General features: G+C 46.5%; 1 protein-coding gene and 1 long non-coding RNA gene across 3 annotated transcripts in view; one reads left to right on the plus strand and one right to left on the minus strand.

Moving 5' to 3' along the window:
* LOC126984716 (collagen alpha-1(XIII) chain-like) overlaps nt 1-10391 on the plus strand; it is a 22736-nt gene extending 12345 nt beyond the window's left edge. For both annotated transcript variants that reach the window (XM_050838722.1, XM_050838723.1), the window contains exons 3-5: nt 4091-4680; nt 7037-7190; nt 9270-10391. In XM_050838722.1, the coding sequence (XP_050694679.1) occupies nt 4091-4680; nt 7037-7190; nt 9270-9601 (1076 nt within the window). In that variant the 3' untranslated portion in view covers nt 9602-10391. The remainder of the gene's footprint in view (nt 1-4090; nt 4681-7036; nt 7191-9269) is intronic.
* On the minus strand, nt 3421-4084 carry LOC126984719 (uncharacterized). The gene is made up of 3 exons (XR_007737492.1): nt 3920-4084; nt 3530-3859; nt 3421-3469 (listed from the first exon to the last, which is right to left on the minus strand). It is a non-coding gene; the product is annotated as an uncharacterized LOC126984719 (long non-coding RNA).
* Nucleotides 10392-22500: the final 12109 nt, after the last annotated feature.

A 22500-nucleotide genomic window follows, 5' to 3' on the forward strand; every position in this document is an offset into this window, starting at 1 on the left:
CCCATGCAGTCTCTTGAAGCTCTCCTCAAACCCATGCAGTCTTTTGAAGCTCTCCTCAAACCCATGCAGTCTTTTGAAGCTCTCCTCAAACCCATGCAGTCTTTTGAAGCTCTCCTCAAACCCATGCAGTCTTTTGAAGCTCTCCTCAAACCCATGCAGTCTCTTCAACCTCTCCTCAAACCCATGCAGTCTTTTGAAGCTCTCCTCAAACCCATGCAGTCTTTTGAAGCTCTCCTCAAACCCATGCAGTCTTTTGAAGCTCTCCTCAAACCCATGCAGTCTCTTCAACCTCTCCTCAAACCCATGCAGTCTTTTGAAGCTCTCCTCAAACCCATGCAGTCTCTTCAACCTCTCCTCAAACCCATGCAGTCTCTTCAACCTCTCCTCAAACCCATGCAGTCTCTTCAACCTCTCCTCAAACCCATGCAGTCTTTTGAAGCTCTCCTCAAACCCATGCAGTCTTTTGAAGCTCTCCTCAAACCCATGCAGTCTTTTGAAGCTCTCCTCAAACCCATGCAGTCTCTTCAACCTCTCCTCAAACCCATGCAGTCTTTTGAAGCTCTCCTCAAACCCATGCAGTCTTTTGAAGCTCTCCTCAAACCCATGCAGTCTTTTCAAGCTCTCCTCAAACCCATGCAGTCTCTTCAACCTCTCCTCAAACCCATGCAGTCTTTTGAAGCTCTCCTCAAACCCATGCAGTCTTTTCAAGCTCTCCTCAAACCCATGCAGTCTCTTCAACCTCTCCTCAAACCCATGCAGTCTCTTCAACCTCTCCTCAAACCCATGCAGTCTCTTCAACCTCTCCTCAAACCCATGCAGTCTTTTCAAGCTCCCCTCAAACCCATGCAGTCTTTTCAAGCTCTCCTCAAACCCATGCAGTCTCTTCAACCTCTCCTCAAACCCATGCAGTCTTTTGAAGCTCTCCTCAAACCCATACAGTCTCTTCAACCTCTCCTCAAACCCATGCAGTCTTTTGAAGCTCTCCTCAAACCCATGCAGTCTCTTCAACCTCTCCTCAAACCCATGCAGTCTTTTGAAGCTCTCCTCAAACCCATGCAGTCTTTTGAAGCTCTCCTCAAACCCATGCAGTCTCTTCAACCTCTCCTCAAACCCATGCAGTCTTTTGAAGCTCTCCTCAAACCCATGCAGTCTTTTCAAGCTCTCCTCAAACCCATGCAGTCTTTTGAAGCTCTCCTCAAACCCATGCAGTCTTTTGAAGCTCTCCTCAAACCCATGCAGTCTCTTCAACCTCTCCTCAAACCCATGCAGTCTCTTCAACCTCTCATCAAACCCATGCAGTCTTTTGAAGCTCTCCTCAAACCCATGCAGTCTCTTCAACCTCTCCTCAAACCCATGCAGTCTTTTGAAGCTCTCCTCAAACCCATGCAGTCTTTTGAAGCTCTCCTCAAACCCATGCAGTCTTTTGAAGCTCTCCTCAAACCCATGCAGTCTTTTGAAGCTCTCCTCAAACCCATGCAGTCTTTTGAAGCTCTCCTCAAACCCATGCAGTCTTTTCAAGCTCTCCTCAAACCCATGCAGTCTGTTCAACCTCCCCTCAAACCCATGCAGTCTTTTCAAGCTCTCCTCAAACCCATGCAGTCTTTTCAACCTCCCCTCAAACCCATGCAGTCTTTTCAACCTCCCCTCAAACCCATGCAGTCTGTTCAACCTCCCCTCAAACCCATGCAGTCTTTTCAATCTCCCCTCAAACCCATGCAGTCTGTTCAACCTCCCCTCAAACCCATGCAGTCTGTTCAACCTCCCCTCAAACCCATGCAGTCTTTTCAAGCTCTCCTCAAACCCATGCAGTCTTTTCAACCTCCCCTCAAACCCATGTAGTCTTTTCAACCTCCCCTCAAACCCATGCAGTCTGTTTAACCTCCCCTCAAACCCATGCAGTCTTTTCAATCTCCCCTCAAACCCATGCAGTCTGTTCAACCTCCCCTCAAACCCATGCAGTCTGTTCAACCTCCCCTCAAACCCATGCAGTCTGTTCAACCTCCCCTCAAACCCATGCAGTCTGTTCAACCTCCCCTCAAACCCATGCAGTCTGTTCAACCTCCCCTCAAACCCATGCAGTCTCTTCAACCTCCCCTCAAACCCATGCAGTCTGTTCAACCTCCCCTCCAACCCATGCAGTCTCTTCAACCTCCCCTCAAACCCATGCAGTCTTTTCAACCTCCCCTCAAACCCATGCAGTCTGTTCAACCTCCCCTCAAACCCATGCAGTCTGTTCAACCTCCCCTCAAACCCATGCAGTCTGTTCAACCTCCCCTCCAACCCATGCAGTCTCTTCAACCTCTCCTCAAACCCATGCAGTCTCTTCAACCTCTCCTCAAACCCATGCAGTCTCTTCAACCTCTCCTCAAACCCATGCAGTCTTTTGAAGCTCTCCTCAAACCCATGCAGTCTCTTCAACCTCTCCTCAAACCCATGCAGTCTCTTCAACCTCTCCTCAAACCCATGCAGTCTTTTGAAGCTCTCCTCAAACCCATGCAGTCTTTTCAAGCTCTCCTCAAACCCATGCAGTCTCTTCAACCTCTCCTCAAACCCATGCAGTCTTTTCAAGCTCCCCTCAAACCCATGCAGTCTTTTCAAGCTCTCCTCAAACCCATGCAGTCTCTTCAACCTCTCCTCAAACCCATGCAGTCTTTTGAAGCTCTCCTCAAACCCATGCAGTCTCTTCAACCTCTCCTCAAACCCATGCAGTCTTTTGAAGCTCTCCTCAAACCCATGCAGTCTCTTCAACCTCTCCTCAAACCCATGCAGTCTTTTGAAGCTCTCCTCAAACCCATGCAGTCTTTTGAAGCTCTCCTCAAACCCATGCAGTCTCTTCAACCTCTCCTCAAACCCATGCAGTCTTTTGAAGCTCTCCTCAAACCCATGCAGTCTTTTCAAGCTCTCCTCAAACCCATGCAGTCTTTTCAAGCTCTCCTCAAACCCATGCAGTCTTTTCAAGCTCTCCTCAAACCCATGCAGTCTTTCCAACCTCTCCTCAAACCCATGCAGTCTCTTCAACCTCCCCTCAAACCCATGCAGTCTGTTCAACCTCTCCTCAAACCCATGCAGTCTGTTCAACCTCCCCTCAAACCCATGCAGTCTTTTCAACCTCCCCTCAAACCCATGCAGTCTGTTCAACCTCCCCTCAAACCCATGCAGTCTTTTCAAGCTCCCCTCAAACCCATGCAGTCTGTTCAACCTCCCCTCAAACCCATGCAGTCTGTTCAACCTCCCCTCAAACCCATGCAGTCTTTCCAACCTCTCCTCAAACCCATGCAGTCTGTTCAACCTCCCCTCAAACCCATGCAGTCTGTTCAACCTCCCCTCAAACCCATGCAGTCTGTTCAACCTCCCCTCAAACCCATGCAGTCTGTTCAACCTCCCCTCAAACCCATGCAGTCTGTTCAACCTCACCTCAAACCCATGCAGTCTCTTCAACCTCCCCTCAAACCCATGCAGTCTGTTCAACCTCCCCTCAAACCCATGCAGTCTGTTCAACCTCCCCTCAAACCCATGCAGTCTTTTCAACCTCCCCTCAAACCCATGCAGTCTTTTCAACCTCCCCTCAAACCCATGCAGTCTTTTCAACCTCCCCTCAAACCCATGCAGTCTGTTCAACCTCCCCTCAAACCCATGCAGTCTTTTCAACCTCCCCTCAAACCCATGCAGTCTGTTCAACCTCCCCTCAAACCCATGCAGTCTGTTCAACCTCCCCTCAAACCCATGCAGTCTGTTCAACCTCCCCTCAAACCCATGCAGTCTGTTCAACCTCCCCTCAAACCCATGCAGTCTGTTCAACCTCCCCTCAAACCCATGCAGTCTCTTCAACCTCCCCTCAAACCCATGCAGTCTCTTCAACCTCCCCTCAAACCCATGCAGTCTCTTCAACCTCCCCTCAAACCCATGCTGTCTCTTCAACCTCCCCTCAAACCCATGCAGTCTTTTCAACCTCTCTTCACCTGCATGCCACGGCTCTCAGGCTTGGCACCATTTCTGTCGCTGCTCTACAGATTCTTAGCATTTTTTTTTCTGTGGTGACGAGTGTGTGTGTGTGTGTGTGTGTGCGCCTATCCCTGTGCCCATGTTCCAGGCCCACACAACTACACACACCCGTCCAGCGGGTCGGCGGCGGACGAGCTGGAGTCGCTGCTGCTGTCCCTGCCGCCGCTGCCCTCCGCGCATTCCCCGTCCAAGCGTCAGCAGCAGGTGCTGGGCATCCGCTACCCCCCCGGCGTCGCCACCCCCCATGCCTGCCCCTTCCAGAACCCCTACATGTGCCCCGGCTACTGCCCCACTTACTGCCCCCCGCCCGTCCAGCCCCCCCCCCAGCCCCCCATGGTGTGCCCAACCGTCTGCCCCTCGCATCGCCCCCCACCTACGCCCTGCCCTCCCTGCCCAACGACCCCGCCATGCCCCAGCTGCCCCCCCGGTGGCCGCCCCCTCTGCCCACCTGGCCCCCCCGGTTCTATAGGTCCCCCTGGGCCTCCGTGTTTTGGTCCCCCAGGGTTGCCGGGCCCTCCGGGGCTGGGGTATCCAGGCCAGCCTGGTCAACCTGGCCCCCCGGGGTCGTGTGTGGGGACGTGTCCCCCGCAACGCCCGAGGGACTGCGGCAACCAGGACCTCATCAGCAGGATACTGTATCTCATCAGCCAGGGCGGGTGCTGCCACCAGGGCTGCCCGGTGAGTCACCCCCCCCCCCCATTACTGTCATCGTCCCCATCATCATCATCATCATCATCATCATTTTCAGACATTACTATATACTGCACTGCAAAACAAAGGCCTTTCCCAACGTCCTCCACCTGGTCCTCTGTCTGGTGTTAGTGTACTCCATCCTGCCCCGTTAAAGGTTCTAACTCCACCTCTCCACCTGGTCCTCTGTCTGGTGTTAGTGTACTCCATCCTGCCCTGGCAAAGGCTCTAACTCCACCTCTCCACCTGGTCCTCTGTCTGGTGTTAGTGTACTCCATCCTGCCCTGGCAAAGGCTCTAACTCCACCTCTCCACCTGGTCCTCTGTCTGGTGTTAGTGTACTCCATCCTGCCCTGGCAAATGCTCTAACTCCACCTCTCCACCTGGTCCTCTGTCTGGTGTTAGTGTACTCCATCCTGCCCTGGCAAATGCTCTAACATCTCCTCTCCACCTGGTCCTCTGTCTGGTGTTAGTGTACTCCATCCTGCCCCAGCAAATGCTCTAACTTCACCTCTCCTTTAGTTCCTTAATTCTCAGGTTGCCACTCTGTTACTTTGGTTGTCAAGCTGTTACAAGTTCCACGCATGACGACTATGACCGCCCCAAGTACAGTTCTTTTTAACCTTTGTCTGTTCTCAGCTTAACAGTCTAACGCAGAGTCATTGTAGGTGGTGGTGGTGATGGTGGTGGTGGTGGTGAAGAGGGTGAGGGGAAAGTGAGAATGAGGACAGTGAGTGGCTTGTGTGTGTGTGTGTGTGTGTGTGTGTTTATAAGAGGCTCGTCAACCTACACAAGGCCGCTCCTATATTGCTACTTTTTTTATTTACTAATTTATCAATCTATCTGTCTGTATTTATCTATCTGTTTGCCTATCCACCCTCTCTCTCTCTCTCTCTCTCTCTCTCTCTCTCTCTCTCTCTCTCTCTCTCTCTCTCTCTCTCTCTCTCTCTCTCTCTCTCTCTCTCTCTCTCTCTCTCTCTCTTCATCCATTCATCTATTTTTCTGTATCTATCCACCAATTTAGCTATCCCTTCCTTTCATCCATCCACTCAAGGTTGTTCCATTCATCCACTTTGGTCTGTTCCACTCATCCACTCAGTCATCCACTTTGGTTTGTTCCACTCATCCACTCAGTCATCCACTTTGGTGTGTTCCACTCATCCACTCAGTCATCCAGTTTGGTTTGTTCCACTCATCCACTCAGTCATCCACTTTGGTTTGTTCCACTCATCCACTCAGTCATCCACTTTGGTGTGTTCCACTCATCCACTCAGTCATCCACCTCGGTTTGTTCCACTCATCCACTCAGTCATCCACTTTGGTTTGTTCCACTCATCCACTCAGTCATCCACTTTGGTCTGTTCCACTCATCCACTCAGTCATCCACTTTGGTCTGTTCCACTCATCCACTCAGTCATCCACTTTTGTTTGTTCCACTCATCCACTCAGTCATCCAGTTTGGTTTGTTCCACTCATCCACTCAGTCATCCACTTTGGTTTGTTCCACTCATCCACTCAGTCATCCACTTTGGTCTGTTCCACTCATCCACTCAGTCATCCACTTTGGTCTGTTCCACTCATCCACTCAGTCATCCACTTTTGTTTGTTCCTCATCCACTCAGTCATCCAGTTTGGTTTGTTCACTCATCCACTCAGTCATCCACTTTGGTTTGTTCCTCATCCACTCAGTCATCCACTTTGGTTTGTTCCACTCATCCACTCAGTCATCCACTTTGGTTTGTTCCACTCATCCACTCAGTCATCCACTTTGGTTTGTTCCACTCATCCACTCAGTCATCCACTTTGGTTTGTTCCACTCATCCACTCAGTCATCCAGTTTGGTTTGTTCCACTCATCCACTCAGTCATCCACTTTGGTTTGTTCCACTCATCCACTCAGTCATCCAGTTTGGTTTGTTCCACTCATCCACTCAGTCATCCACTTTTGTTTGTTCCACTCATCCACTCAGTCATCCACTTTTGTTTGTTCCACTCATCCACTCAGTCATCCACTTTGGTTTGTTACACTCATCCACTCAGTCATCCACTTTGGTTTGTTCCACTCATCCATTCATCCACTTTTCTGTTTGTATATAAATTTTTTCGGAACCTACCACATGCTTGCTATGCTACACACACACACACACACACACACACACACACACACACACACACACAAACACACACACACACACACACACACACACACACACACACACACACACATACCTCCCCTACCCTAACCACCCCATCCCAACCTCCCCTTCCCTAACCACCCCATTCCACCCTCCCCTAACCACCCCATCCCAACCTCCCCTTCCCTAACAACCCCTTTTCCCCACACAGGCGCCCCCACAAGACGAATGCTACTGGGACTCCGCGCGGCTCTGGCTACTGTTCACGCAAGTTAAGACCAAGATAGAACTCATCGCAGAATTGGACGCACGAATTGATCTCCTTGTGGCCGCTGTTTTCCGCATGCGTCTGGCGGTGGAGCGAGGTAGGTGGAGCGTGAGGAGTCAGAAGGTGAATGGTAGATATGGGCGAAGGGAATGGACTAGGAAGGGAGAGCTTGTGATATGGGTGAAGGGAATGGCCAAGGAAGGGAGAGCTTGTGATGTGGGTGAAGGGACTGGCCGAGGAAGGAAGAGCTTGTGATATGGGTGAAGGGAATGGCCGAGGAAGGGAGAGCTTGTGATATGGGTGAAGGGAATGGCCGAGGAAGGGAGAGCTTGTGGTATGGGTGAAGGGAATGGCCGAGAAAGGAAGAGCTTGTGATATGGGTGAAGGGAATGGACGAGGAAGGGAGAGCTTGTGGTATGGGTGAAGGGAATGGCCGAGGAAGGGAGAGCTTGTGATATGGGTGAAGGGAATGGCCGAGGAAGGGAGCTTGTGATATGGGTTAATGGAATGGCCGAGGAAGGGAGAGCTTGTGATATGGGTGAAGGGAATGGCCGAGGAAGGGAGAGCTTGTGATATGGGTGAAGGGAATGGCCGAGGAAGGGAGAGCTTGTGATATGGGTGAAGGGAATGGCCGAGGAAGGGAGAGCTTGTGATATGGGTGAAGGGAATGGCCGAGGAAGGAAGAGCTTGTGATGTGGGTGAAGGGAATGGCCGAGGAAGGAAGAGCTTGTGATATGGGTGAAGGGAATGGCCGAGGAAGGAAGAGCTTGTGATATGGGTGAAGGAATGGACGAGGAAGGAGAGCTTGTGATATGGGTGATGTGAATGGACTAGGTAGGGAGTGCTTGTGATATGGGTGAAGGGAATGGCCGAGGAAGGAGAGCTTGTGATATGGGTGAAGGAATGGACGAGGAAGGAGAGCTTGTGATATGGGTGAAGGGAATGGCCGAGGAAGGAGAGCTTGTGATATGGGTGAAGGAATGGCCGAAGGAAGAGCTTGTGATATGGGTGAAGGGAATGGCCGAGGAAGGGAGAGCTTGTGATATGGGTGAAGGGAATGGCCGAGGAAGGGAGAGCTTGTGATATGGGTGAAGGAATGGCCGAGGAAGGAGAGCTTGTGATATGGGTGAAGGAATGGCCGAGGAAGGAAGCTTGTGATATGGGTGAAGGAATGGCCGAGGAAGGAGAGCTTGTGATATGGGTGAAGGGAATGGCCGAAGGGAGAGCTTGTGGTATGGGTGAAGGGAATAGCCGAGGAAGAGAGAGCTTGTGATATGGGTGAAGGGAATGGCCGAGGAAGGGAGAGCTTGTGATATGGGTGAAGGGAATGGCCGAGGAAGGGAGAGCTTGTGGTATGGGTGAAGGGAATGGCCGAGGAAGGGAGAGCTTGTGATATGGGTGAAGGGAATGGCCGAGGAAGGGAGAGCTTGTGGTATGGGTGAAGGGAATGACCGAGGAAGGGAGAGCTTGTGGTATGGGTGAAGGGAATGGCCGAGAAAGGGTAAGTAATAGTAGTAGTAGTAGTAGTAGTAGTAGTAGTAGTAGTAGTAGTAGTAGTAGACATGATAGAAATAATAGTTTAGAAGGATAGAAAAACAAACAACAAACAAAATAATTATATCACTGACCCCTCCCCTTTTTTTTCTCCCCCTCTCCCCCTCCCTCTCCTCTCCCCTCCTCCCTTCCCCTCTTTTCCCTCTCCCTACTCTTCCCCCTTCTCTTCCATCCTCCTCCTGTTTTCTTCTTCTTCCCCTTTCCTCCCCATTTCCCTTCCTTACCTCTCCTTCCTTCTCCCCTTTCCTCCTTTCCCACTCCCCCTTCCCCACCTTCCCTCCTTCCCAACACCCACCATAACCCTCCCTCCCTCTCCCTTCCATCCACAACCTTTTCCCTCCCCGTCCCCCTCCCTTCTCACCCCCCTCCTCGTCCATTCCCATCCCCCACCATTTCTCCTCCCTCCTCCTCCCCTTCCCATCTCTTCTCATCCCCCATTATTCCTCCTCCTCCTCTTCCCATCCCTTCCCATCCCACATAATTTCCTTACCCCCCTTCCCATCCCTTCCCATTCCCCATCATTCCTCCTCCTCCCCTTCCCATCCCTTCCCATCCCACACAATTTCCCTACCCCCTTCCCATCCCCTCCCATCTCCCTCTCTCCCTTCCCATCCCCCCACAGCATACAACATGGTAGGGGACACAGGAGCCCCGGGGGAGGATGGCGACCCCGGGGAGAAGGGCGACGTGGGGCCCACTGGGGAGCCTGGCCACTGCCCCGAGATGACCTGTTTAGTGGGTCCCGCGGGTCCCCCTGGGCGCCCTGGGGACAAGGGGGATCAAGGGCCCAAAGGGGAGTGCTGCTATGGAACCCGGGGGCAGCGCGGACCCAAGGGGCAGTCTGGTAGAGGATCCACGGGGGTGTCAGGCGTCGCGGGGCACAAGGGACAGAAGGGTGACCCAGGTAGAGTGGTTTGGGCCGCTCCTGACTCGCTCGGGACCTTGGACTGGTGATCTGCTGCAGTCTGCCTTGTAAGAGTCGCGTTTTCTGGGACTCTTGGTGTTCAAAGATTGCCCCTGCCTTCTATATTTCTGGGGTGTTGGCGTTAGGCTTAGCGCTCCGGCACCGTAGTTCTAATTCGTGTGTTGTGTTAAGGCCCCGTTCACACTGTGCCGACTCTGGACCACGACAACCCAGCGACTCAGGGCACACGAGGTCTTGGGTGTGGTATGTTGACGTGGCAGGGTCGCACACACCGTTACCAGGTTATCGTACTCGAAGCCTCACATTTTCCTCCTCCTCACCCATAAGCATCACCAGGGAACAACACTAATTAACCATTATAACGATATAACTACAAATATATATCGTTGTTATGACCCAGGAGACAGTTTTGGGGGTGATAGTCGGGAACCATGAGATTAAGTGCGACAGTCTGGCACCAAGGGTCGTACATGGTCGGAAAGAGGTCTAGAAACGATCGTAAGAACATAAGAACATCGGGAAACTGCAAGATCGATGGATGCGGAGTCGGGACAGTGTGGAGGGGACATAAAGGTCGGTGGGTTGTCGTGGGTCAGAGTCGGCGGAGTGTGAACCGGTCGTAAGTTGTCGTAAGGTTAAGAAAATATATACTTGTTATTAATGAGGTAATTCTAAGTACGTACGGCAGCTGTCACGAGAGGGTCAGGTCTATTGGTATTGTTAAGTGTCTTTGTGTTTTGTAATAGTAATGATGATGTTGATTGCTTGTTTGTAAGGTTGATGTAAAAAAAATAAACTGAGGGAAGTGAACAAAATGAATATGTGCAAGTTATTCTCTCTCTCTCTCTCTCTCTCTCTCTCTCTCTCTCTCTCTCTCTCTCTCTCTCTCTCTCTCTCTCTCTCTCTCTCTCTCTCTCTCTCTCTCTCTCTCTCTCTCTCTTATGGTTTTGGGAGAGAGAGAGAGAGAGACTGTGTGTGTATTAGAAATTAAAACAGAAGTAGTAGTAGTAGTAGTAGTAGTAGTAGTAGTAGTAGTAGTAGTAGTAGTAGTGGTGGTGGTGGTGGTAGTGATGGTGGTGGTAGTGGTGGTGGTGGTAGTGATGGTGGTGGTGGTATTTTCATTCCATTTCAACAAAAGGAAGATTATAACACGGTATCAATGTTTACTCAGAGTCCTCCTCCTCCTCCTCCTCCTCCTCCTCCCTCCTTTTCACTCCCTCTAATCCTCTTTCAATCAGATTTATTATTTTTTTCTACGCTATTTCCATCATCATCTTTTCTTTCTTCTTCTTTTTCATATTTTGGTCTTTTTCTTCATCTTTTTCATCTGTATAATATTTTTTTTCATCATCATCATCATCTTTTATTTCTTCTTCTTTTGTTTTCTTCTTTTTCTTCGTCTTCTCCTTCTTCTTCTTCTTCTTCTTCATCTTTTTCATTTTTCTTTAACATCGTCATAACCAACATCATCTTTTTCTTCTTCTTCTTCTTCTTCTTCTTCTTAATTAGGAAAGTTATAAGGGTAGAAGTAAAAGTAGAAGGAGGAAGGCAGGTAGGAGGAGGAGGAGGAAGAAGAAGAAGAAGAGGGGGGTATATGGAAGGAAAGGGGGGGGGGGTGATGTAAGGGAAATGAGGAGGAGGAGGAAGAAGAAGAAGAAGAAGAGGGGGAGTATGGGAGGAAAGTGGGGGGGGGGGGGAGGAGGGTGTGTCTAGGGGGTTATGTAGGGAAAGGGGTGGGAGGGAGGAAGAGGAGGAGGAGGAAGAGGGTGGAAGGAGGAGGAGGAGGAGGAGGAGGGCATTAACCTCTCTACGGCAGTGTTGCTAACAGGGAGGGGGAGAGAGAGAGAAAGGGGCTGGGTAGAGATGGGAAGGAATTATTGTGAATCAATCTCTCTCTCTCTCTCTCTCTCTCTCTCTCTCTCTCTCTCTCTCTCTCTAAGGTGGGTCATGTTATCTCGTTGCTGTGTGAGAAAAGAGAGATAACTCACACTTGACGTTGTATAGCAGAGAGAGAGAGAGAGAGAGAGAGAAAGGATTTTTTATATTACCATTTTTTCTAATTTTCTTTGCTGTTTTTTTCTCTTTCCTTCTTTTCTTCTCTTCCTTTCGTTTCCTTTCTCTCTCTCTCTCTCTCTCTCTCTCTCTCTCTCTCTCTCTCTCTCTCTCTCTCTCTCTCTCTCTCTCTCTCTCTCTCTCTCTCTCTCTCTCTCTCTCTCTCTCTCTCTCTCTCTCTCTCTCTCTCTCTCTCTCTCTCTCTCTCTCTATCTATCTCTTTCAAGTAAATTTGCAGACGACACAAAGATCATCATCATCATCATCATCTTCTATTTCTTCTTCTTTTGTTTTCTTCTTCTTCTTCTTCTTCATCTTTTTCATTTTTCTTTAACATCGTCATAACCATCATCATCATCTTTTTCTCCTTCCCTTCCCTTTTCTCTTCCCTTCCTTCCCTTCCTTCTTCTTTTTCCTCCTCCTCTTCTTCCTCTTCCTATCTTCCTTCTTTATCTTCCCTTCCTTCCCTTCTTTTCTCTTCTCTTCCCTTCCCTTCCCTTCCCTTCAATCCTCCAGAAAGATTTGCATAAGTTAGAGCCTGGTCTGATAGATGGGAGATTGCCTTTAGTATAGATAAGTGTCAGGTTCTTCAAGTTGGAACAGGAAATAAGAGATTCGATTACGAGATGCATGAAATGCGTTCAGTGTGTCAAGGACCTGGGTGTCAAAACCGCGTCAAACCTCAAATTCTCACAGCAGTGCATCGACGCAGCCAGCAAAGTGTACATAATGCTGGGCTTCATTAACTCTCTCTCTCTCTCTCTCTCTCTCTCTCTCTCTCTCTCTCTCTCTCTCTCTCTCTCTCTCTCTCTCTCTCTCTCTCTCTCTCTCTCTCTCTCTCTCTCTCTCTCTCTCTCTCTCAAGAAACTTCTCATTCAGGAATAAAGATGTAATACTTCCACTGTATAAAACTCAAATCAGACCCCACTTGGAATATGCGGTGCAGTTTTTCTCTCCCCACCAAGCGGAGGACATCGCTAAATTAGGTGTGCAACGGAGGACAACAAAGACTATCCCTTCTCTGCGCAACAAACCTTATGACGAAAGACTCTCGTCCCTTAACTTATTCTCTCTTAAAAAATGTCGCCTCCGAGGAAAACTAATCGATTTTTTCATAGGTTTTTTTTTTTACATCAGAGGACACGGCTCAAGGGCAATAAAAAGAGTACAAAAAAAAGCCCGCTACTCGCAGCTCCTATAAAAGATAAAAGTAAAAGAGTTATCAATGGCTTTACGAATATGAAAAATCTAAATTGTTTTCGATCGATGACACATTTTTAACGAGAAGTACTGACACAAAACTTAAGAATAAATAGATAAATTCAGACTGCACCAAAATTTTCTTCACCAATGTTTGTAATGCGAGAATGGAATAAACTCCCGCCTTCAGTGATCCAGTGTAGCACGATTTACTCCTAAAAACAAACGACTGACAATTCTTCGAACTTGACATTCACGAAGACAAATGTAATGACTTAATGCAGTTTCACTTAGGCTTAGGACAGACCACCTATATTGTCCACCATAGGGCCCGTAGGTACTCGTAAACACTCTCTCTCTCTCTCTCTCTCTCTCTCTCTCTCTCTCTCTCTCTCTCTCTCTCTGATAAGGTGTCTTGAGCAACGTGTTTACCTCGTTTCTTCCTCCTCCTCCCCCTCCTCCTCCTCCTCCTCGTGGGAATTACATGACCTCCCTCCTCCTCCTCCTCCTTATCGCTTCCTCGCCTCTTTACGTCATTCTTTTCCTATGCCCTCCTCCTCCTCCTCCTCCTCCTCTCTCCTCGTGTCAGTTTCTTCCTTATTATAATCTTCACATGATCAGTTAAGGTTTGTTTGTTTGTTTGTTTGTTTGTTTTGGACGTGAAGATTTAGTAGTAGCAGTAGTAGTAGTAGTAGCAGTAGTAGTAGTAGTAGTTGTAGCAGCATCCAGTACTATCTATCTTTATCTTTTCTAGTGCTATCCAGATCTCATACCCCTTCACCCCTCCCCCCTTCATCCCTTCCCCCCTTTACCCCACCCCCCCTTCACCCCTCCCCCCTTCACCCCTCCCCCTTTACCGCATCCCCCCTTCACCCCTCCCCCCTTCACCCCTCCCCCCTTCACCCCTCCCCCCCTTTACCCCACCCCCTCTTCACCCCTCCCCCCTTCACCCCTTCACCCCATCCCTCCCCTTCACTCCACCCTTTTTGTCCAACAGCTACCGGCCCCCTTCCCTCCCCTTCCCTTCCCTTCCCTTCCCTTCCCATTTCTTCCCTTCCCTTCCCTTCTCTGCTCTTCTCTTCTCTTCCCTTCCCTTCAATCCCTTTCCCTTACTTTTCCAATGCTTTCTTTCACTATACAAACTTCCTTACTCTCCTCCTCCTCCTCCTTTCTTCCTCTTCTCCTCTTCCTCATCCTTATTATCTTCCTCTTCCTTCTTTTCATCTCTTCCGTTTACCCTCGCCAATACTCTTTACCTACTCCTCCTCCTCCTCCTCCTCCATCTCCTTTTCCCCCTCCCCCTCCTCCTCCTCCTCCTCCTCCTCCTCCACCTAATTACATCACCTCATTCACACACACACACACACACACACACACACACACACACATACACACGTGTACACTAGTGAGGGCGTGCGAGCGCGCGTACACGTCAGAGATAAAAATGCCCCCCCCCCCCTCTTGCAACAGTAGTGGTAGTAGTAGTATTTTTTTTAAAGTGGTGCCTGTTGTGATGCCCCAGCCCCTTAATAGCCTCTCGGACAGCCCCCTTCCCTTCCTTTCTCTTCCCTTTCCTTCCTTTTTCCTTTATTGCCAAGTTCCTTCCTTTCCCTTCCTTTCCCTTCACTGCCTTTCCCTTTCCTTCCCTTCATTTCCCTTCACTGCCTTTCCCTTTCCTTCCCTTCATTTCCCTTCACTGCCTTTCCCTTTCCTTCCCTTCATTTCCCTTCACTGCCTTTCCCTTTCCTTCCCTTCACTTCCCTTCACTGCCTTTCCCATCTCTTCTCTTCACTGCCTTTCCCTTCTCTTCTCGTCCCTCATGTAACAATGGTGGCAGCAGTCGTGGTGGTGGTCGTGGTGGGGTCGTCATCGTCGTGGTGGGGCCGTGGTGGTTGTAGGGTTGTCCTCGTTTTGGGTGTTAGGGGGGTCGTGGCGTCGCAGGGGGTCGTTGCGTTGTTTCCACGAGCGGCTGTTTTTTCAATGCTGTTTACGCGGGGCTCTCGAGTGGTGGGAGGACACTCACTGCGCGCACACACACGCACGTACAGGGAGATAACGCCGTGTGTGTGTGTGTGTGTGTGTGTGTGTGTGTGTGTGTGTGTGTGTGTTGGGAAATTTTGGGATGGTGACCTCTGGCTATCTTGGGAAACCTGAGTATTTCCTCCTCCTCCTCCTCATCATCATCATCACCATCATCCTGCAACGTTCCTCTCCCAACTATTTCATTCCGTTCGTTTCTTTCTCATACCTTCAGTTTCCCGTCTCGACGTAAACACTCCTTCATTTTATTAATAGTTTCGTCGCGCCGTCTGCTGAACGCCCTCCCCTCTGCTGGGTCTCTTTATTTCAGGGTTATTTTTCAGTCTGTCCGTCGTTTTTGTCCTCCTGTTGTCCTCTGTCCTATGTACGTGTCCTGACCGTTACCATGTCCTAGTGCTTGACGGAAGTTTTCATGATGGTATTAATAACACTGTTCTTTGAAAAAATCTTAAAAAAAACTATTTCACTCGTCTTAGAAACGTAATCGATTGTCGGTAACACAGGCAGAGTTTATCAGTCTTCATGGAACACTGGCGAAGCTAAGATCACAGACCCACGCTCCGAATCCCAGCTCTGCAGCGTCATCACCTCACACCCGCACAAGTGCAAGGCAAAGCTCACACAACACATCCATCGTGCGGCTGTCACAGGGCTGAGGAGTTAGAACGGAAAGACACAACACAGCCGCTGACCCGTCCGCGCTCGGGACGGTGACACACCGATTACCGGCTCGTGCTGGACACTGGTCGAGCAGAGCCGCAATGTTATGCTTCACCGCGTGTTCTGGTTTGAGACAACACTTTACGGTCTAATGAATGGTTATTTCTGATCATAGATATGATTATTCGTAGAATTAATCAACGAACACAAATACTTTGCCCAAGTATTCGAATATGAAGAGAAATAACCCACATTTTCTTTATAATATAAATAATTCGAATACGAACACGGATATATTCAAACACTATTCAAATACGAGAAACGAATATTCAAGACTACCAAAAGTGTTCTAAACCATTATAAATTATTCCTACCTTTGTTTTTTGGTGTGTGTGTGTGTGTGTGTGTGTGTGTGTGTGTGTAGGAGAGTGGGGATAACCTTGAAATAGGGAGGTTGGATACAGTGCGGGTGTTGTTTGTCACATTATTTACGTCAGTGCCCCCTTCAAGGCCTGTTTTTGGCCCTCGCCTTCTACTTCACGATAGCGGCAAGGTGACGCGGCCCGGCTGGCGACACGCGCGGCGGCGGGGCTGGACGCGATATAAAAAAAAGAGTCAATGAAGATAAGAAGTGAAAATATCTGCTCGGGATATAAAAAGAGAAAACATTGATAAAATAAGACAAAAAATAGGTAATAGTAAGTCATTATGATAGGAGACGAGAATTTGTTCAGGAAAGAGATGAAGAAATTAATATAGATAGAATAATAATAAAAAAATAAGATAGAAAAGGAAAATATCTTAAGAATACAGAAAGAGAAAGTGTAAATAGAATAAAAAGATAATAAGTCAAGGTGAGAAATCAAGATAGGAAACGAAAGTCCCAGAGACACGCCAGTCCTCGTCAACGGACCGACTTGATCGGCTAGATTTCGATCGCCGATAGAGTCGGTCTGTCGGCACCCTGCTTTGGCCTTTGGCCTTTGGCAAAGGCCCGTGCTCCCCCGTGCAAAGAGGGAGCAATGTTTGCCCGACGAGGACGAGGGCCCGTTCCCCTAGTAATACTAGGGATAAATCTTTAAAAAAAAAAATAATAACAATAATAAATAAAAAACGAAAGTCTGTTCACGATATAGAAAAATAAGTAAACAAAATAATAAAAAAGGAAAAGTAAGAAATTAAGACAGTAAACGACAATATCTTAAGAATACAGAAAGAAAAAGTGTCAATATAATAAGGAATAAGTCAAAGTAAGAAATCAAGATAGTAAACGAAATTCTGTTCACGATATAGATGGAGAAAATAAAAATATAAATAATGAAAAAAATAAACCGTATGAAATTAAGACACAACGAAAATCTCTTCAGGATACAAATGGAGAAAATAAATACAATAACGAAAGAAGTAAAAGTGTGAAATAAAGATGGAAAACAAAAATAGCTGCCCGTCCATGGAAGGAAAGAAAGAAAGAAAAATTAATAGATTGAAAACTGCCTATTGTTTTTTTTTTCTCTCGCATCGCTTGTGTAATTAATTCATTGGGTAATTTCCCCGTCCAGTGGCTGAGTCAATCTCCCAGTAACGAGAATTTCAGTGGCGTGAAAAAAAATGACGCTTCCATATCAATTTCATATTTCATACTTCTTTTATATATTTTTTTTTTATAGTTTACATTTACCTCTAACATTTTTTTTTACATCAGAGGACACGGCTCAGGGGCAACAAAAAGGGTACGAAAAAAGCCCGCTACTCGCCCCTCCCATAAAAGATAAAAGCAAGGAGTGGCCAAAATAGAGGTCAATTTCGGGTGAAGAGGTATCTTGAATTCAGCGTTGGCAAACTGTCGTACTCTGAACATTGTATTTATTGTTTTTAGGCTCCAAGACTGTCGTAACCACACAAACAACGATAGAAAATTAAAGTCACCGTTGAAAATGCTAAATACTGATGGTTTTCTTATTTTTTGCTACAGTTATCGACCAGAAACTAGGAAAATGCAATGTGCTGAGTACGATAATTTGCCATCGCTGGACTCTTGATACAGATATTTACGTTTTCCATCTTAAATTGATACTTTTTCCTCTTTTTCTCATTCTTTATTTCTTCCCCAGATACTTACGTTTTCCATCTTAAATTGATACTTTTTCCTCTTTTTCTCATTCTTTATTTCTTCCCCAGATACTTACGTTTTCCATCTTAAATCGATACTTTTTCCTCTTTTCTCATTCTTTATTTCTTCCCCAGATACTTACGTTTTCCATCTTAAATCGATACTTTTCCTTTTTCTCATTCTTTATTTCTTCCCCAGATACTTACGTTTTCCATCTTAAATTGATACTTTTTCCTCTTTTTCTCATTCTTTATTTCTTCCCCAGATACTTACGTTTTCCATCTTAAATCGATACTTTTTCCTCTTTTTCTCATTCTTTATTTCTTCCCCAGATACTTACGTTTTCCATCTTAAATTGATACTTTTTCCTCTTTTTCTCATTCTTTATTTCTTCCCCAGATACTTACGTTTTCCATCTTAAATTGATACTTTTCCTCTTTTCTCATTCTTTATTTCTTCCCAGATACTTACGTTTTCCATCTTAAATCGATACTTTTCCTCTTTTCTCATTATTTTTTTCTTCACCATATACTTACGTTTTCCATCTTAAATTGATACTTTTTCCTCTTTTTCTCATTCTTTATTTCTTCCCCAGATACTTACGTTTTCCATCTTAAATTGATACTTTTTCCTCTTTTTCTCATTCTTTATTTCTTCCCCAGATACTTACGTTTTCCATCTTAAATTGATACTTTTTCCTCTTTTTCTCATTCTTTATTTCTTCCCCAGATACTTACGTTTTCCATCTTAAATTGATACTTTTTCCTCTTTTTCTCATTCTTTATTTCTTCCCCAGATACTTACGTTTTCCATCTTAAATCGATACTTTTTCCTCTTTTTCTTATTCTTTATTTCTTCCCCAGATACTTACGTTTTCCATCTTAAATTGATACTTTTTCCTCTTTTTCTCATTCTTTATTTCTTCCCCAGATACTTACGTTTTCCATCTTAAATTGATACTTTTTCCTCTCTTTCTCATTCTTTATTTCTTCCCCAGATACTTACGTTTTCCATCTTAAATTGATACTTTTTCCTCTTTTTCTTATTCTTTATTTCTTCCCCATTTATGTAGTACCTCAGTGGTCTAGTGGTCAGCGCGTCTATCTACGAAACCGCGGGACCATCTTCGAATCCCGTCCCTGGTAGTCGGCGTGCAGCTCACCAAACTGTTCATCCTTTCCTCTTTTTCTTATTCTTTATTTCTTCCCCATTTATGTACCTCAGTGGTCTAGTGGTCAGAGTGTCTACCTACGAAACCGCGGGACCCGTGTTCGAATCCCGGCCCTGGCAGTCGGCGTGCAGCTCACCCATTTGCTCATCCTCCCTCTCGGACTGGTCGAGAAATGGGAACTACCTGGGAACACCTGGGGAAGGTAAATTGTGATAACCCGGATGTGTATTTCCAGTCTCTCTACGGGTGTGTGGCCCCTGGGTGAAGACGCTCGGCTGTATCTTTGAATATAACCACGGGGTGCTCAGGAAAATACCCTCATTGTGATTCCCAGTCAAAATTACCTTATGTGTCTGGATAGTCAGATTCAACAAAGACATTGGCAAGAATTGGTCCACCAGCAGAGTCACAACCGAGAGAGCCCGGGTTCGATTCCCGGGCGGAGTGGAAAAATTTGGGCGGCTTTACCGATACCCTACACCCCTGTCAACCCCGCAGTGAATGGGTACCAGGTATTAATCGGGGGTTGTGTCCCGTGTCCTGGGGTCTGTTCCCTTCTCCTATAATTCCTTCCCCTCCCGTCTCTCTCCGGCCTATGACCACAGATGTTGCGCCGACCGAACGAAACTTTCCAACTTTCCACCAGCAGAGTAGTGGATAAGTGGAACAGGCCTGGCAGTCATGAGGTGAGTGCCAATTAAACGAAGAAGAAAAAAATTAATAATGATAAAAGTAATTACAATGATGATGATATTAATAAATGATATAAATAATTTCGAGTAGCGGGCTTTTTTTATCGAGTAGCTGTCTCCTTTGCTGTAAAATAATAATAATGATAGTAATAATAATAATAATAATAATAATAATAATAATAATAATAATAATAATAATAATTGCTTTACTTTCTTCAACTTGGTGCTTTTTGTTTTCTTTCCTGTCTACGCAAGCAAAAACAACACCAGTAACGATGTTTGTAGGGCTTAATAAGGAGGGTATCAATAACGTTCTGATAGCAAGAGAGCCGGGTAGGACACGCAGTAATGTGTTTGAGCTGGATAAAGTCAGTTCAATAAGGACAGTGGCATGAATTGGTCCACCAGTGGATAAGTGGAACAGGCTTGGCAGTCATGAGGTGAGTGACAATTAATAAGATAGACACATTTAAAAAAGAGATTAGATAAATTCATGGATGGTCATGTTAGGTGCGGTTAGGTTCACAGGAGCTGCCTTTCAATGAACTACCGGCCTCTTGCAGACTCCTTATGTTCAAGGGTTAATGCCCCAACCTAACCTAACCTAACCTAACCCTCCTTTCCCTTCATATCCTTCTTCCTTTTTCTCTCCTCCTCTTCCTCCTCCTCCTCCTCCTCTTCTTTCTTCCTTTCTTCTTTATTTTGAGGAGAGTAAAAAGTAGTAGTAGTAGTAGTAGTAGTAGTAGTGGTAGAAGAAGAAGAAGAAGAAGAACCACCTTACCTAACCTGACCTAACCTAACTTAACCTAACCTAACCTAACCTAACCTGACCTGACCTGACCTGACCTGACCTGACCTATTGAAGAGTGGCCGCCTGTAGACCTTTGCAACAATAAACATCAAGCAATCAATCCACATATCCGTACAGAAAAGGGATATATGCAACCCGGATGTCACGCTGGCCATGTGTCCCGGGGTAATAGCCTAGTCACCTAGTCCTTCCCACATGTTCAAAGGGCCAGTGTGACGGAGGGGAGCATCGCCGCCACGCGCATCTATAGAGTATCCCCCAGACTTTACCTTTATTAATCCTTTTTCATCCATTCATCTGTTCACTAAGGCGTTCAGTCAGTTGGATAAAAGACTAAGAATGTTATGTGTAGACAGGAAAAAACAAAGAACAGGTATGGCATAACTATTGAACATAAGAACTTAAGGAGTCTGCAATTCTTTTTCATCCATTCATCTATTCACTAAGGCGTTCAGTCAGTAGGATAAAAGACAGATAGAATGTTATGTGTAGACAGGAAAGAAACGGAGGAAGAGAGAAAAGAGCACTAATTCATTAACTGTTGAACATAAGAACATAAGGAGTCTGCAATTCTTTTTCATCCATTCATCTATTCACTAAGGCGTTCAGTCAGTAGGATAAAAGACAGATAGAATGTTATGCGTAGACAGGAAAGAAACGGAGGAAGAGAGAAAAGAACACTAATTCATTAACTGTTGAACATAAGAACATAAGGAGTCTGCAATTCTTTTTCATCCATTCATCTATTCACTAAAGATAAAAGATAGAAAGAATGTTATGCGTAGACATGAAAAAAACGGAGGAAGAGAGAAAAGAACACGTATTGCATTCAGACAAGAATATAAACACATACTTCGACATACCGTACACTAGGAACAACAATTGACAGGCGTATTAGGCTATCAATGCCCTCTATATCTACGTTGCTATGTAGATAATGCTCATCCGTTTGCCGTCACTATTGAACATGAAAACATAAGCGGGGTTGTATTACGAGACACTTTTGGCTTCTCATATCAGCTATTTCTAAAGGTCAGTGAGGGGATCAGTCGAGTTCTAATGAGCGTTTCTTTAGGTTCACGGTACAGAAGAAGGGTCAGACTACCACCAGGGCCATGAAACTACCCCTGGAAATGCCCACAACTTCTACGAAAACCTTGTCAAATATGGGTATTCTTAGGTTCAGGGTACAGAAGAAGGGTCACACTACCACCAGGGTCATAAAACTACTCCTGGAAATGCACACAACTACTACGAAAGCCTGGTCAGATATGGGTATTCTTAGGTTCAGGGTACAGAAGAAGGGTCAAACTACCACCAAGATCATAAAACTACCCCTGAAAATGCCACAAACTCCTACGAAAGCCTTGTCAATTTTGTGTATTCTTAGGTTCATGGTACAGAAGAAGGGTCAAACTACCATCAGGGTCATAAAAGTACCCCTGGAAATGCCCACAACTACTACGAAAGCCTGGTCAGATATGTGTTCTTGGGCGGCGAATTGTCTCATAATACGACCCCTTCACCAAAACACATATTGGACAAGGCTTTCGTAGGAGTTTGGGGCATTTCCAGGAGTAGTTTTATAACCCTGGTGGTAGTTTGACCCTTCCTCTGTACAATGAACCTGAAATGAGGGTCGTATTTTAAAACATTTCGTCGCCCAAGTTCGCATATTTGATCAAGCTTTCGTATGCATTGTGGGCATTTCCAGGAGTAGTTTTATGGCCCTGGTGGTAGTTTGATCCTTCCTCTGTACAATGAACCTGAAGAAACACTCATTAGAACCCGAGTGACCCCCTCTTTGACCTTTAGAAATAACTGATGTGAGAAGCGAAAGTCTTTTATAATGCCGTCCAAGGAGTCTGCAAGAGGCCGGTAGGTCTGTACAAGGCAGCTCCTGTAAACCTAACCCCACCTAACCTCACTATCCATGAATTTATCTAATCTATTTTTTAATGTGTTTATCTTATTGACACTCACCTCATGACTGCCAAGCCTGTTCCACTCATCCACTACTCTGCTGGTGGCCCGATTCTTGTCAATGTCCTTGTTGAATCTAACTTTATCCAGCTCAAACACATTACTGCGTGTCCTACCCGGCTCTCTTGCTATCAGAACGTTTTTGATGTCCTCCTTATTAAGCCCTACAAACATCGTTACTGGTGTTGTTTTGCTTGCGTAGACAGGAA

This window comes from Eriocheir sinensis, chromosome 57, assembly GCF_024679095.1.
Source record: "Eriocheir sinensis breed Jianghai 21 chromosome 57, ASM2467909v1, whole genome shotgun sequence".
Lineage (NCBI taxonomy): Eukaryota > Metazoa > Arthropoda > Malacostraca > Decapoda > Varunidae > Eriocheir > Eriocheir sinensis.